General features: G+C 32.9%; 1 protein-coding gene across 1 annotated transcript; it reads left to right on the top strand.

Annotated features, from left to right (window-relative positions):
* The first annotated feature begins 6,943 nt into the window (after window positions 1–6,943).
* LOC121253897 lies at window positions 6,944–15,806 on the top strand. The gene is made up of 10 exons (XM_041153827.1): window positions 6,944–7,462; window positions 7,606–7,743; window positions 9,417–9,605; window positions 13,584–13,721; window positions 13,845–13,963; window positions 14,061–14,193; window positions 14,281–14,410; window positions 14,509–14,588; window positions 14,838–14,972; window positions 15,233–15,806. Exons 1-10 carry the CDS (start codon window positions 7,001–7,003, stop codon window positions 15,458–15,460), a joined length of 1,752 nt encoding a protein of 583 aa, XP_041009761.1. The 5' UTR covers window positions 6,944–7,000; the 3' UTR covers window positions 15,461–15,806.
* Window positions 15,807–17,564: the final 1,758 nt, after the last annotated feature.

Genomic DNA, 17,564 nt, shown 5'->3' with positions numbered 1-17,564 from the left:
TTTTTGCATGATTGTTTTTTTTTCTTTTTTGCATGTTTGTTTTTTGAACAAAAAATGTATGGATTTCATTTTTTTTTGGGTAGCCCGCTGCAAAAAAAGGTTACAAGTTTTACGGGATAAGACATCTTGAACTATTGAGCCTTCTAAAAACAGTTACAAGTTTTTGGAACATAAGTCACAGAAGAACAGGTTGCAGTTCTGTTTATCAACTGTGGAATGGTAATGGAACTTTTTCTACATACGATTTTAGCATAGGGTGATTGAGATTTTGGTCTTGAGCAAGTTCTTTTATGCTTGAAGGTTGTTGACTACCGAATATTTAGTAACCCTAATTCTGTACTTTGTTTTGCCTTTGTTTAGTTTACTGATGAATGTAATTTGTAGTTATTTGGTGCATAGTTAAAAGTTCTTTGAGTGGTGATGAACTGTGATGATTACTTAATCAATAGCTCTGTTCATTGTGCAGAAAGTGCAAGGGTTGCTTTCGATCTGTTAGGGACGATGCTTGACCTATGAGATTCCTGCCTTCTAAAACAGCTATTCCATTGGTTAACCCAACTTTTTGGCCTAGGGTGAGAGAGCCTACCTCTTATAAAGATTACATTTTTTTTGTTATTTGTAATTGCTTTATTATGTATTGATTTTATTTGTTCTTTCGTTTTTAGACAGAAGATGAACGTGAGATATGTTCAAGAACTATCTATTGTACAAATATTGACAAGAAGGTGATCATTTTTAGTTTTATCATTGAATATGGACTGTGGCGTGCCTACTGGTTCATTTTGCACAGGTTTCTCGAGCTGATGTCAAACTCTTTTTTGAATCAGTCTGTGGAAGGCTCTATGATCATCCCTCTGATATAATTCTAAAATTTTATTTCTTGTTGATGTTTGGATAGTTGGATTACCATTTGCAGGAAATGCACTAATGGGGATAACTTTTTTTTTTTTTTTAAATGTAGGTTTATCACTTGAGGATACTAAGGGACTACAACCATTCCACTAGGATCGTTTTTCTTGAGTTTGTAATAGTAATTGCTTCTTTTTCTTTATACTGCATGCTCAATTTTTTTATTTTATTTTTATTTTATTTTTTTTTTTGTTTTTCATGCATAGTTTTGCTCCTTCAAAGCATAAAGATTTGTAAGAAATGAAAAGATTTCAAATGACCAGTTCTTAGAAAGAAAGTTCTCATGACTGTTCTAGATCCTAGGCCAAAAACATTAATGCCGAGAAAATGTTTTTTGGCAAACAATAAGGATTTATTGAGTAATGTGGATGAGAAATTTGTATGGGCTACTTTGATAGCAGAGATTTCTACTCCCTTATGCGTATTATGTTAGATTCAAATGAGATAGTTCAAACTATGTTCATGGGCCTTTCTTTTTTTTTTTTTTTTTTTTTTAATTTTATTTTGTGTATATTCTATATAACTTTTGCTAATTTTGAGGCTGGTGTTTATATTTTAATGATAATAATCTTTGAGTAATTTGGGAGTGAATTGATAAATTTTTCTATATGGATTTAAACCTCTTTCTTTAATTATAGCTGCCTAAATAAGGTTTTTCAATAGTTGTATTCGTAGATTGGATGTATTTAGTAAAATAAAGGAATTATATTGATAATTTTATTAAAATATTTAAAGTGTTAAGTATAAAATTATATTTTATATTGAATTATATTGCTATCTTAACAACAAAATTATCAATAAAATTTTATAATTTAACATATTACATAATTCAATAAAATTATATTGATAATATATAATTCAATAATATTTTACTAATTTTGATAAATATATTTTAATATAATTCAATACTAATTACTTTTAACAAAATTATCAATATATTATGCTTAACATACACCAATCATACGGTAGTTTAGCAACAAATTCTAATTACTTTGAGTCTTTACTTTGCTATCCTATCTAATTTATCCAGTTTCTACATCCTCCTATTTCTAAGCAAGTTATTGAATTTGAATTAATTCCTATTGGTATCAAGATTTCTGTTTTCATACATTACATAGTCTATCAATCAGTTTTCCATCTTTTTTTTGTCTATTATTCATTGTGGAGTCTCAATATATTTTTTGTTGTATTTTGATTTTACAACAAAACTTTGTGTTTATCTTTTATTTAAACTGGGCAAACATGCAATGCACGCTATGCCTCGTGATTGATATCACGAAGGCAAGTCCTGCATAGACCGTCGCTCTCCTGCTCCTTCAAGAGAAAATTTTATATTATTATCCCTGTTTGTCTTATCTAATCATCATAATATTATTTTTCTTCAAATATTCTTCAGTGAAAACGACTAATGAATGTAATTAGGATGCGGTGTAAGTTTTACACCCTCTAATTTCCAATTGACACATAAGGATCCTACACTCCTTCAAAAAAACTAAACCACACTAGATTATTTTCACATTCTAAAGTGCAACTACTACGACGTTGGCAGTGGTCCTCATCACCTTGCACGGGGTGCTCAAACCACATTTCACTTGGCCGGTCATTTGCCCCTCCTAGGACAACCCCCATTTGTTTTTTTTTTTAATTTTTTTATTAAATGTGAGTGAGTCCATTTTACTTACGATGAAAGCATTGTTCTTCACAGTTTTTGGTTGTAAAAGCTCACTTTACACCATATCTTATTTTGAGATTAATTGAAAGACAAAAAAAAAAAGAATAACTAAGAACTTGATAACTGAGAGACAACATTGTTCTTTTATTTTCATAATCACATATGATATTATGTATTCAAAAATTCTATGTACAATCACTTTTACATGCTATTTGTGCACTCTACTGATATGATTAGCTGCGCTAATTTTTTTAATATAAAATAACTATCTATATCAATAAAATGTGTAAATAATACGTAAAAATGACTATATATAACATTTATCTTATATATTATTAATAGTCGGTCCAAGTGAATCAATGCACTTGGTCCCGAACCTACCATCAAATTGATTTGACTGGTTCTTTGTATATTGGGACAGATGATCAAGTGAGTTTCAAGAACAATCGACTAGTTTCAACTGGTTTCGATGGGTTGATTAATTTTTCTAATAGCATTCACAATGGCTTATATAAAATATATTTTTCTATAAATATAAAGAAAGTTGATCAAAAGATCTTTTCAATAAATTTTATATTTTGATCTTTATATTTTGTTACAGTGATTCTCTAGGTGTAAAGAATACTCTTTACAACTCTAAAATATTTTAAATTATTTCATCTTCTTTGGACCTTTTTTCTCCACTGCTTTTATTTACTAGTATTTCTTATTTGATTTTAGGCCCATCTTCCTCGGAGTGAAGCTGTTCCTCGTCGAGTCTATCAACGAAAGCTGCTTGCTTCACCTATTTCACGAGATGGCCGGTAGGATACGGTAGCTAAGAAACTACTTTATAAAAAAGTCTATAAACAGATAAATTATTTAACATAAAAAATGAAATTAAAATTTGAAAAACTCAATACTATTTCGGCTGGAAAGTTGCTCGAAATGACGGAGAAATAAAAGGGAGTTCCTCCGAGTAATAGTGTTTTGAGAATATTCTCATAAATATAATCTTTTTTATTTTTTATTTTTTGAAACAATTTATATTTTGATTTACGTTATAAATTTAGATTAATTTAAAATAGAACATAATTATATGATATTGTATATGGAGAGATATTGCAGATATAAAAAATATGAGAATATCATTGATAGTTAGAGAAAATATTTGAAATGAATAAAAAATATTAAAAAGTATAATATTTAAATAATATTAAAAAATAGATAAACTGATATATGGCATATTGTAAAAATCGATATATAAAATAGAAGAAATAAGTTTTGATAATATATTTTAAATGATAAAATGAAAAAGCTATTAAGAATGCTCTAAGTCCAGAAACGTGCAGATACATCAATCTCCCTTTATATTTTTCTTCATTGAGAATGAGATGATTCATTGTTAGATCACACTTTTGAAGCATGACAATTGAATAAAAAGATCACTTACCTACTTGGTACTAATCTCTCTTTCTTCATCCTAATAGGATCAGGTATTAAGAAAAAAAAATTAAGGAATTTTTTCATTTTGGCAAGAAACATAAATGACTAATTTGGGTGTAGGGCCTGGCCCAAGGCAATAGCAAGCCCACAAATAGGAATCCGGACAATCCGAGTGTTGAACTTTAGGGACGAGATAAAACAAGCTATCAATGACAATTTTGGGAAGAGTTATAAATAATAGTGAAAAAGTAATTAAAAATAATAATAAAATATTAAATAATAGTGAAAAATAATGAATAATAATAAAAGATAAGTAAAAAATAATAAATAGTAGTAGAATATTACAAAAATACCTAAAATATTTTTGATACCCAAACCTAAAGATCAACAGGTGAGGAAATGCTACATTCGGCGAAATGTAGCATATCTCAAACGGGAAATGACATGGTAGTCACACAATGTGCAAGCATTTTACATTGTTTTTTTTTTTTTAAAGTAAATGTGAAATTTATATTAAGAAAGATTAATTTTTTAATAATAAATTTAACTTTTTTTTTAAAAAAAAATACTTAATCTTTACACAATTTATAACTGTATTTAACATTACTTATTTCAGACATGGGATATGGGAAACTAAATAATTGTGAGATTTGTGGATAGTATGAGAAGACATTTGACAATATTTACATTTAGTTTGGTTTGGATAGAGAGATGGTCTATCCAAATACCATAAACATAAATATTTTTTAATTTTTAATTTTTAATTTCTTCATCTAATAATTATCTAATTATTATAACTTTATCAAATTTTTAAACAAAACATAAAAAATAATTTAAATTTTCAAATAAAAATAATATTAAAAATAATATTCTGACCGTATTTTAATTATATAATATTTTTGTTTAATTTTTTCTTTTTCATTTTTTTAAAATCTTATAAAAAATTTTAATTCAAATTATTTATAACTCATCTCAACTTAAATATCTAATTATTATTTATAAATTATATCAACTCATCTCATTTATTTTATTTTAATTTACTATTTATATTACTATTCATAATTAAATATAGTGTCGAACCTCTACAAGACTAGCATTAAATACACGTGGAGAAGTGACCTACATTAGTTACATGCATTTGATGACCTGACTAACTTTCTCACCCATAAAGCGGGATAGAAGAACCCCTATCCCCTATTATGCTCTCAAATCACATTTCAGCCAAGAATCAGACGTGATATGACTCGACTTTTTAAATTATTCCTACTTTTCTTTTATATATATATATATATAATCACACTTCAAACCATATCCCTCACAAAAAAAGAAAAAAAATTCAAGTCGGACTCTTACATGCTGCTGCCGCTGTTCCCGTGGTCGCTTTTGTTGACTATGAGACACCACCATCTGTTCTTCACTCCCCAACAGCCCCCACCCAACCTGTCCCTATTCTCCTAAGTCCTACCATTCTCTCTCTCTTTTATCTTGTCGTTTAGCAAATCCTTGGTTGATAACTGTATTTAAGCATCAAAATATCTCAGTCAAAAGTATATCACCTGATTGACATAATCCTAACTTTTAAAATAGAAGTATGAAATTTAAAATCTTCTTCTTCAGATATATATATATATATATAAAAAATTACATTTATATTCGTAGTTCGATTCCAACGACCATATACTTTCATTATAAGATATTGTTAACATGACATTCTGATCAAATATTTTTCAGTGAAAACTATTAATGAAAATTATATCGGCTAATTTACTCTTTTTGTCATCTTAATGATCTAAATTAGACCAAGTTTATTTGATAAAAAAAAAAAACCAGAAAACTAATGTAGATGACACACATTTTATATCATTACATTGATATGACACGATTTGAATTATAAAAGATTTAAAATTTTGAATCTTACCACTCAGATAAAAAAAAAAAAAAAAAAAAACGTCTCCAAGATTAATAATGACATGATGCAATATCTCAACTTTGATAAATTAGATACCATAGTAAAAAAGCTGGGAACTAATTTGGGAAAAAAACTTTGTTGCTTATCATCCATCACACTATATATTATATTTATATTTATTTTATTTTTGTTAAACTAATTAAGTTATTCTTATCATCCCGACATCACATAATTATTAAGAAAAAATAAAAAAAATAAAAAATTATTTATAATATGCGATGTAGGAATAATGTATAGAAATTTTCTTTTGTAAAATCATGGTTTGCCTCGCAAATTAAAATTATTTTTAAGATGCGTTTAGATGTTGAACTGAATTGAATTGAGATGATAAAATATTATTTTTTAATATTATTATTATTTTAAAAATTAAAAAAATTGAATTATTTATTATATTTTATATTAAAATTTAAAAAAATTATAATAATAAATTAAAATAAATTGAAATGAGTTTAATTATCCAAACGAAACCTAAGCTACGTTTAGATGTTGAATTGAGTTGAGTTGAGACGATAAAATATTATTAGAATATTATTTTTTAATATTATTATTATTTTAAAATTTAAAAAAATTAAATTATTTATTATATTTTATATTAAAATTTAAAAAAATTATAATAATAAATTAAAATAAATTGAAATGAGTTTAATTATCCAAACGAAACCTAAGCTACGTTTAGATGTTGAATTGAGTTGAGTTGAGATGATAAAATATTATTAGAATATTATTTTTTAATATTATTATTATTTTAAAATTTAAAAAAATTAAATTATTTATTATATTTTATATTAAAATTTAAAAAAATTATAATAATGAATTAAGATAATTTTAATTACCAAACAGAACAGACGACCGCGAAGCCGTTAAAAGTTGTCACTTCTTTAACTTCAAGTACGCCGTGGCAATCCTGTAATTCCGTACAGAAATAGGGATTAAAGTAACAAAGGTCAACGCCTTAAATTCGCTTCAGCCCCCGCTTCTGTCTTTTTCTCTTACGTTGTCTCTCCAGTTTAAGCCCGAAAGCAGCCATGGAAAAAAAGCACGTAGCTTTCGATTCGAGCTCCAAGGACGACAACGAAGCGCCCATCAACAGAGACCACGGCTGGCAAAAGGTCACCTATGCTAAGCGGCTGAGGAAGACCAAGCCCTCTGACTCCGTCACCAATCACAATAAAACCATCCCCAACGGTTCTGTTGGCGGAGCCGACAATGTCTTCCGATCACTGGAGCAGCAGTCCGAGGACCGCCGGAGGCGAATTCTTGAGGCTCAGCAAGCTGCCGCCATTGAAGACGCTCCTGTCAGATCAAAGCACCGGACGGACGATGAGGACGCAGAGGATAGCGAGGCCGAGGGTGTGTTGGAGGACGGGAAGGTCGACGAGGCCAAGAAAGTCAAGCCGAAGAAGCCAAAGAAGCCCAAGGTTACAGTTGCCGAGGCCGCCACGAAGATCGACGCGGACCATCTCTCGGCTTTCATTGCCGAGATCTCGGTGGGTTCTTCAATTAATTGGTTAATTTCATATACGGAATTTTTTATTCTTTTTTTTTTTTTTGTGTACGTTGTGGTTTGATCTGCTGGTTTGGGAAGGAATTGGATGTGATGTGTCTGTTTGCTTTTTTGTTTTGCGGATAGGCGTCGTTTGAGTCGCAGCAGGAGATACAGCTGATGCGATTTGCGGATTACTTTGGGCGCGCATTTTCGGCGGTGAGTGCGTCGCAGTTTCCGTGGGTAAAGATGCTCAGGGAGTCCACGGTGGCGAAATTCGCTGATGTGAGTACTTCTTGTACATTGTTCTCAGTGGTGAAGATCACAGATGAGATCAGCGTAGATCAGTGTTGGTTATATTCATATGTGCTCTATTTTATGGAAGAGTTTTCTCGCCCGTTAGATTGCAGTTTTTGATAGGGTCTATGATGTGAGCTAGTAACGTGATTAATGGTGGAGGTGCCAATTTTTTGTAACTAGCTGGTTTTTCCGTCGAGGTAAACAGGAAATTGAGAACATGGCGCATTTGTTGCTAAATTACTCAGCTTCTCATAATTGGGGCCCTACCTTCTCCTTTCTTTGGCATTACATTGGTCGTACCAAATTCTTTAATTGGGTTATTTGGAGTTGGAACAGGAAAGTAGTTTGGAAGAGTAAGACTGTTAAAGCTTATAAGGTTTTTTCCCCATTTTGATGCGGTACATTTGGAGAGAAAGAAACACTAGATTATTTGCATAAGTTCCCTGTGTACATTGTTCTATGTCGTTACAAGCAAAGTTCTGTTCTTTATCTTTGTGGATTCCTTGGATAGCATGAAATTGAGGGGCTGGTTGTTTTCTCCTGGGTCAGGATCTTCTCCTGTATATTTTGCATGTATTCGTTTAGAGGCTTCTCTGGACTATGTTGCGCCTTTCTTTGGAAAATAATTTATCATTTTTATAAATCTGATTCAGTAAAGATATTTATCCACATGTCCGAAGATGCGATGGCAAAGAAGCTAATGTTATAAGGTCAAAGATAGGTAGCTGCAAGTAGTGCTTGAATGGAAAGACACTTTTGATTTGTTTCCATTAAGAAGTAGACAAAGTAAATGGATGATTTTTTTAATACTGTTTCAAATCTCCTTTTATGTTGTATTGCAGCATACTAAATTTTAAATTGTTTTGCTCTCATCCTGCTCATTTTGGAGCTTAGGTTTCTTCTTCTACCCAAAACCAAAAGAAAATGCTATATAGTACGTCCCATCCCACCATGATGATGTGGCAGTTTCCATCAACCCTTCATTTTTTTAAGGAAAAAAAAAAGTGATAATCCAAGGGTTGATGGCCAGTGTCACATCTGTAAAGTGGGATGGATATAGAATGCGAGTGTAGTATATAGCACAACTCATAATAAAAAACCATTGTTTCTCTTGTGTAACGTCCGCGTTATAGTTATATCTACTTCTAAAAAAAATTGTCATACTTAATATATTTTTTTTTAATAAATCCCTTTCAGCTAATTCTTAATGGCTGGTTGATATGTTATTGGCAAAAGTTAATGAAGTTACATTAGCATAAAAAAAAAGATCCATTTCAAAAAATATAACTTGACAACTCACATCCTTGTCACAAATAAACTAACAGTTAAGGCAAGTAAATAACTGTTGCAGAGGAAATTATTGGATCAAGATTTTGACAATCATTGTAAGAAATATATATGTATACCAACATACCTTACCCTAATCTCTAATATCATTGCCTTTTCTTGAGTGAATTTTTTTGTTCATGTGCAAAACCGTCTTGTTTGTTCATTTTTCCTTTTTTTCTTTTTTTAACTCATCATACTATCCAATTGTTTACATCTCTATAACATAATCTCAATAATAAACAAGGTATTCATAATTATGTATTTGTAGATTTATCAGAATTCGTTATTGTGATATATGTGGACCTAATCAGAAAGAATGCTTTCAACAGATTCCTATTTCGCACATCTCCGAAACTGTTTACAAGACCTCAATTGACTGGATCAACAGACGGTCGCTTGAGGCACTTGGTTCGTTTGTATTGTGGTCTTTAGACAGCATTTTCGCTGATTTAGTAAGCCAGCAAGCTGGTGCCAAGGGCTCTAAAAGGGGTGGGCCTCAAGTATCATCTAAATCACAGGTAACTTGCTGTTGAGCTTTTTTCTTTTAATTATCTTTTCCTTCCCTTCTGTCTTATGCTTGTCTTCCCTTTTGGTTGGCATTGCTGTTTATAAGCTCATTTAGTTTAGTGATACATATGTCATAGTTTCATTCTTCATATGGTGTTGTTTCTTGCATTGTAGAAACCATACGAACCCTTTATTTAGGCTGGACTTGCGTCTACAATAGATGTACTTTGTGTAAATATTTTATGTGGTGAAGCTTTTCCATAGATATGACAAGATAGACGCTTCATAATGTGTGAAATCCTTGAAAAGTAGGATAATAGCAATTTAATTGTAGAAGTTTTTTATATTTTTATTTGACATATAAGCTAGGAATCAAGAAGGAAGGCAAAAAATGATTTTAAGTTGTTATGTTAATGACTTACAAAAAAAAGTCGTTATGTTAATGTTATCATTTAAGCATGTCAAAATTGTGCAGTCCATCAACTGGAAAAAAGTAAGAGGCTTGGTTTGTCTTGTAACAGTGTGTGATTACTTCATTGGGAATTGAATGTGAATCTATCTTTTCATGATATGAAGAAAATCCAAAGTGATACTAATTATACTAATAGATATTGGTTCTTTTCAATACAAAAAAAAAAAAGAGAGAAAATTCTCAGTTACAATGGCGACAACTATGATTTATAAAAAAGCCCAGAACATAATTTATTGACGCAAGATTGTCTCAATCTTATGTGGTATTTTACATGTTTATGATGCTTGTAGCAATTTTTGGTAAATTATCGTGCTTAAATTTTTACAAAGTTTCATTGGATACAAACAAATATTTGATAAAATGTAAAATAAAGAAAAATGTGGTCTTGTAGTTCTAATGGATAGGGCAAAATGTAGAGTTGTTATGGTTCAAATTGGGCTGGGACATGGAAGTAGGGTTGCAGGATTTTCTGGCAGCTGGTTTATTTAGGGTTTTGGGATTTGGAGAAGGATATTTTCAGGCCTTATTTGGTTACACAGATGAGATGAGATGAGAGATTTGTGAATAGTAGTGAGATAGTTTGTGAATAGTAGTGAAATGGTTTGATTTAAGATGTTTATGGGGTTTTGGGAAAGGAGAGAGAAAAAGTTGAATAAAAATATTATAAAGTTAAAATATTGTTAGAATATAATTTTTTAATATTATTTTTGTTTCGAGATTTGAAAAAGTTGAATTGCTTTTTGTGTTTTGTTTGGAAAGTTGTAATGATTAGATAATGATTAGATGAAAAAATCGAAAAGTGTTTGTCTTTGAATGATGTTCGGATGTTGAGATGAGATGAGTTAAGAACATCTGTGAAACCAAACGGGGCCTGAATCTTTGGTTTATTGGATGATTGAAAGAAGCACTTTCATCTAGCAAATTCTAGCAGCAAGATTCTCAAACGCAAGGATGGGTTTGGAAGGTGCTGGGATAAATCATGACCAATATTGCATGTCTAGAAACTTGGCATGGCTTTATGAAAGAGAATGGTTTTAAAAAATGCATATAATATTGGGTTTATACAGAGATTGTTTACCTTATAAAAAAAATATGGACAATAAAGGGCTTACTTTATTTTCCCCATGCAAGAATCTTTTGTGCAATCAGTATTAAATAGGATGTCTATTATATAAACTTGGGAGATAACACATTATTTTTTTAAGCCGATACGGAATGGAGAAGAGGATAAAGAAAAAATAGAAAACATGAATATGTGATCATGTCTCTAGATCTGTGCAAGTTCTTGCCATCTAATAGACATCCTATCTAATACTGATTGCCCAAAAGATTCCTGCATGGGGAAAAAAAGTATGCCCTTTATCACCGATAAAGAAAATAGAGAAAACATGACTATGCGATCATGTCTTTAGATCTGTGCAAGTTCTTGTCATCTATTGCCTGTGCAAGTTCCCACTACTGTATATCTCCAAGCAGTTTTTTTGCCAGGACAGCCACTACAATAGACAATTAAGGAAGAGACGTGTAGTTGTAATTAACTGATGCTGCATTTGTAACAGTAGTGGGGAGTCCGTTGATCATCTCCAACTATATTGTGATGTTGCAAGCACACTATGGAATGACTTCTTCAATCAGGTTCGAATGGTTTGGGTCATGCCTAAAATTATTGAGGAGCTTTTTCAGGGGTGCTGGGCTGGCACCCATATCTGGCCTGCTCAGCACCCTGCCCACTTCCCGCTATCACGGGCAAATAGCCCACCCGGGCCCTGCGGGCGGGCGGGTGACTTCTCTCTGTTTTGAGAGATGCAGGGGCGGGTGACTCCTTGCCCACATCTCTTTTATTAATAATATATATTATTTTTAATATATAAATTTAAAAAAGACTCCCTCCCCATTTTCGATTTCTTTTTTTCTCTCTTCCCTATCTTCTCTCCCTCTCACTTTTCTCTTCCTCTCTCTTTTCTCTTTCTCTTCAATTCTTCTGGACTCTTCCTCTTCATCTCTCTTTTGGCTTCCTCTTCAATTCTTCTGGACTCTTCCTCTCCCTCTCTTTTCTCTTCGTCTTCCACTCTTCCTCCCTTCCTCTCTCATCTCTTCCTCTACTCTTTCTATTTCTTCCTCCTTTCTCTTCTTTCTTCGTCTTTTTTCTCTTTATTTTTTTTTCTTCTTCCTCCTTTCCCATGGTCATCATCACTAGCTTTGGAAATGGTGGATTTGAGACCCACGGCTGCACCGCGTGATCTTAGATTTGAGTTCACTTAGATCCACGGCGCAACCTTGGGCCTCAGATCTGTGTTCTGTGCCATGGGTCTCAGAAATCAGATCTAGACCCACAATTGCACTGTTTAGTATCAAATCTGTGTTCAATGAGACCCACGGCGTCTCAGAAGTTAGAAAAGTATTGACCTCACCGTAATATTGCTGGAGGTGCCAAGATATGTATTTTTGCAAATTTGTTTGTTTATTTTTGTATTTTTTGAGAATCTGTGTGGCATATCTGTGTGTATATTTGAATCTATATAAATCATTTGTTTTTTTGTAGTGTATGTATTTTTTGTAGATCATTTGAATGGATACGGATGGGTAAAGGCCTAAGACAGGGATGGGGAGGAATCTTGCCACCCTGCCCAGGCTGGGAGGGTAGCTACCCGTCCATGCAGGTAGCAGGCCTAAGCCTTTTTATGGAGAATACTAGGTGGCAGCCCAAAAATTGAAGCAATATGGAAGATTATTTCTATTTGCCTCATTTAGTGTATCTAGACTGGGAGAAATAATAAACTCTTTAAGGATCGAGAGTGGGGGAAGGAAGAACTTCTTTATCAACACTCTCTTCCTTTGGACTATATCTATAGACTTTAATGGACTAAACTTGCATGAATTTTAAGCATCTTTTTCACCTTCTAGATAGGTGTCTCTCCTTTATATCACTTGTATAATTGAATTTCACCTTTTACGCTTATCGATAAAGAATTATTACTTATTAAAAACATTCACGAGTCCTTTTAGAATATGGGCCCATATGTGGCTTGGGCCTTCTGTGGGTTGATATAATTGTAATAACTCAGATTGTGTATAGGATGGTGGCAAATGGGATCCCACATTGCTTGAAAGGGAGAAGTTCAATACCTTCATAATGATTTAGAATGACTCCAATTGTAAACTTGATTAAATGTGGCTTGGGTCTTCATTGGGTTGTTACAACTTACCTCTTTCAATTAACTTAAGCTTTGGGGCACTTGATGATTTAACAACATTATCTAATATGTCTGTTGAGATTGTGTTTTTTTCTCTCTTAATTGGTGATTTTGATCTCTCGCCTAGTATATTGTGGTACTTTGGTGAGAGAGAGTTAGCATGTCATCATTTAAACCACTTGGCAAACTGAACGAGATGATTGGTTAGGGTTGAAATACTTGCTTTCAATCACAAAGTTCATTTGCATGTGTTTCAATTCTTGCACTAGGTCTCATCAAATTTATATTTGCTAAATCAGCTTGTTATCAAATTTGTATGACAGGTTGCGATGTTCGTAGTTGTTGCGATGGTTTTGCGGAGGAAACCTGATGTATTAGTTAACCTATTGCCGACTTTGAGGGAAACTTCTAAGTATCAGGGGCAGGATAAGCTTCCAGTTATCATATGGATGATAGCGCAGGTGAGCAAATAATAGCGTATCATGAATGTAACTAAAAATATTTTTTGAGAACCAAGATTACAGTTAGTTCTTTCCTTTTTCCCTTAATTGTACTTCTCATGTCAATTGACAACTTTTGTGTAGTCCTGTCAAGGAGACCTGGCTGTAGGATTGAATGCATGGGCATGCAACCTCTTGCCTTTGGTCAGTGGAAAAAGTTGTAATACACAGTCCAGGGATCTGGTTTTGCAGCTGGTGGAGAGGTATGAAAGCTGGAATAGTTCTGAAATATGTGTGAATGCATCTATATCTACTGATCTGTTATTGATTTGAATTTTTCATTATGGCTATTGGTGGCAGAATTTTGTCTGCCCAAAAAGCTCGCTCTATTCTAGTAAATGGTGCTGTTAGGAAGGGGGAGAGGTTGATGCCACCTTCTGCATTGGAGATACTCATGCGAGTTACCTTCCCTGCATCTTCAGCTAGAGTCAAGGTGGGTACTCTTTGGGCATTGCGTATTGATGTTGAATTGTATTGCAGATTAATTGCTTAATGCCCTTTTGGTTTGTGTTTCATGTAGGCTACTGAAAGGTTTGAGGTTTTATATCCCACCCTAAAAGAGGTGGCTCTTGCTGGCTCCCCTGGAAGCAAAGCAATGAAACAAGTTTCGCAGCAGATATCGTGTTTTGCTGTCAAAATGGCAGGGGAAAGTATGCAAACTTCAATGAACTGCCTTTCATTAGTTTTTGTGGTGTAAATTCAGGAAAACTGAATTTAAAGATGGGCTTATAGAATCTGTTTGTCACAGGCACTCCTGAGTTATCCAAGGAAGCGACTGATATTTTCATTTGGTGCTTGACCCAAAATGCTAATTGTTTCAAGCAGTGGGTGAGCACACTTTAATATCTTGTACTCTTGCCAAAGGCCTGTGGCCTGATTGACATAACCCTCAGACTCCAAAATAGAGGTCTGGAGGTCGAAACCCCCCTCCCCAAAATGTATCAAAAAAAAAAAAAAAAAAATCTTGTACTCTTTAGTTTTATAGATGATGGTCTCTTCTTTCTTTTTTATTGCTTCACCACTTGGAATTGGGGATTTACTAATCTAGTCTTCTTATTGTACCCTGCTTGTAAATAGGACGAGGTTTATGAGGACAACCTAGAAGCAAGTGTTGCTATTTTGAAAAAAATTTCTGAGGAATGGAAGGAGCATTCTGTCAAACTATCTCCTCTTGACCCTTTGAGGGAAACACTCAAGAGTTTTAGGAACAAGGTATGCTTATTATTCTTTTTTGTCGTTGCCGTCAACATTGTTTTTTTTATAAGGTGGTCATCGGCATTGACATTGTTTCAAATGTTTTACAAATTGTAGTACTAGTTGTGCAAGAATGGTAGATAAGAGTATTTATGAATGACTCAGCATACTGTGATGGATATATCCTCCTTTTAAAGTAGTTTTTTTTTTTGGCCTAGTTATGTAGATATATTATGAACCCGTTTATACTCTTTTTGATTGTTAAATTTTGTCTATAGAATGAGAAAGCATTGACTAGTGGGGCAGATGCTGCTCGCCATGCACTGTTCAAGGATGCAGACAAATATTGTAAGTCAGTGTTGGGAAGGGTATCTCATGGCCATTGGTGCATGCGTGTGGGCATCGCTGCACTGTCGGTGCCTTTGCTGTTGGTACTGCTGTCGAACATGGAGTCTTCAGATTGGAGGAAACTCTCTGTAGTTTTTAGCAGTCAGCAATCTTTCTGACCAGGATTCTATTTATAGTTGCAACCATTGGTATCCGGCATGGGCAAAGTAATACAGTTTGCCCCATAATAAAGTGGTAGAGAAAGGATGGTTGTATACTTCTTTGAATCCCAATGGGATAAAGAACTAGAAGTAGTTGAAGGAATACTGCATGATGGTCTCATTTGGTATGGTCCAGTTTGAATGGATTTCATTTTTGTGTTTCTTTTCATCTCTCTTCACAGCCGTTTGTTTTGTTTTTTAAAGATATTTACTTCTAACATCGACAGTACCGCTAGATTTTTGAAGAGATGAATACAGTTGTATTCTGAGATGATTATATTTTAATTGAGAAGAAATGTTGACATGTTGTCCTTTGCCTTTTTCTGTTAATGTAAGTTTAATGTGAAAGCTTCATACTTGGCTGAATTCACTGTGGTAATGTAGTAACTGGCTTGCTAATAAGATATTGTTGAATTAGAAGGTTGTTTTTCCTGTACAACTCACTGAGTTGACAATAATATGAGAAATGTGGTAGAGGCATTAGGGTTGGGCAGCAGTGCCCCACTGCGCCTGCCTGTCCCCCAATCCGGCCCTTACCTAGTTGGGTTGGGGGTGCCTGCCTGTCAAATGCGGGTTGCGGGGCAACAAGGCCCAAGCTGGCCTCAATGCCAATGGCCACGACCCACCATCCTCGACTTCTCTCTCATTTTTCTTTTTCTATCTCTTCCTTTCTTTTTCTCTTCCTCTATGTCGGCAGAGTACTTCTCTTTGTTGTCGTGGGTAACGGTTGGCGGTTGTGACAATGGGGGACACTGTGACGGGTAGGGCTGAGCATCAACAATGTCGGAGTCGGAGTGTAGACTCCAACTTTGTCGGAGGTCGGAGGTCGAATCCAACCTCCGACTCCAACTCCGATTCGCATAGCCTTCGATCCGACTTGTCAAGGCGAAATTGGATTTGAGCATTTTTATTGGGTTTTTTTTTTATTGGGTTTTTTTTTTATATTTTATATTTTATATTTTATATTTTTTTATTCTTAACCTATTTGAAATTTCAATCTAATAATCTTGGGCTCACACTAATTGGATTTGAGTTTCTGTATTTCAATTTTTTTAAAAAAATATTTTCAATTTCAATTTTATTAATACATAACCAAAATTTAAAAAAAAAAATCATTGTACAAATTAATTTATTTTACATTAATATTATATGTTAATATTTATACATTAGTATTACATGTTATTTATATATTGATTACTATACATTACTAGTACATGTTATTATACTTTAGTTACTATATATTAGTATTACATGTTATTATAAATTTATATATTTGTGTTTATACATAATAAATTAGTATTAAATGTGATTATACATTAGTTATTATATAATTAATATTACATGTTATTATACATTAGTGTTACATAGTGGTAGTAGTAGTTAATAGTATGGTGTTTACATATACTAAGCTATTATTAGTGAATTTAGTTTATTTATATTATAGTATAAGCATATTATTTTATAATAATTTGCTCATACTAGTATATTATTGAATTTAATTAACTATATAAGTTATAGTTAAATAAAATACATATGATTAATATATACAAAATATATATATTTTTATAAAATATATATAATAGCGAAGTCGGAGTTGGTATATTGCCATCTCTGACTCTGATTTATCGAAGGTAGTGCAGAGTCAAAGGCAGAGTCAGATTTTCAAATTTTTGCTTAGCCCTAGTGACGGGTCTTTGAGTTTAATGACGAATGGTCGCAACCATGGCACATATAGATTTGCCCATACATCTCTGAAGATTTTTGCACAGATCTGTATGATCCATGACCGTGGTTGTGGCTTGTGGGTTTGTGCATAGATAGTTTTGTAACTTTATTAAAAAATGTTAGAATTTTTTATCTGATCTGATTTGTAATTCTTTGTTGGTTTTGGTTTTCTGATCTGATTTGTAACTTTATGTGATTTTGTTGGAATCTATTTTTATGAAAAATGTGGTGTTGGGCATTGGACGGGGTGGCGTCAAAATGAGGCCTAATTTGCCTCCTGACATCCGGACAAGTGCAAGTGCACTCACCCATTTGTGTGTCCTGCTCTACGTGGTCA

The sequence above is a fragment of the Juglans microcarpa x Juglans regia genome, chromosome 3D (assembly GCF_004785595.1).
Source record: "Juglans microcarpa x Juglans regia isolate MS1-56 chromosome 3D, Jm3101_v1.0, whole genome shotgun sequence".
Taxonomy (NCBI): Eukaryota; Viridiplantae; Streptophyta; class Magnoliopsida; order Fagales; family Juglandaceae; genus Juglans; species Juglans microcarpa x Juglans regia.
The sequence above is the reverse complement of the archived record's forward strand: the minus strand, read 5'-3'. Positions and strand labels throughout refer to the sequence as shown.

What these genes read in the sequence shown, in the direction of transcription:
- LOC121253897 (XM_041153827.1), top strand. Translation starts at nt 7,001, where the DNA reads ATGGAAAAAAAGCACGTAGCTTTCGATTCGAGCTCCAAGGACGACAAC. An exon ending in AAGTATCATCTAAATCACAG is followed by an intron (nt 9,606 to 13,583) that starts GTAACTTGCTGT and finishes TTTGTATGACAG; the next exon opens with GTTGCGATGTTCGTAGTTGT. An exon ending in GTTTTGCAGCTGGTGGAGAG is followed by an intron (nt 13,964 to 14,060) that starts GTATGAAAGCTG and finishes TATTGGTGGCAG; the next exon opens with AATTTTGTCTGCCCAAAAAG.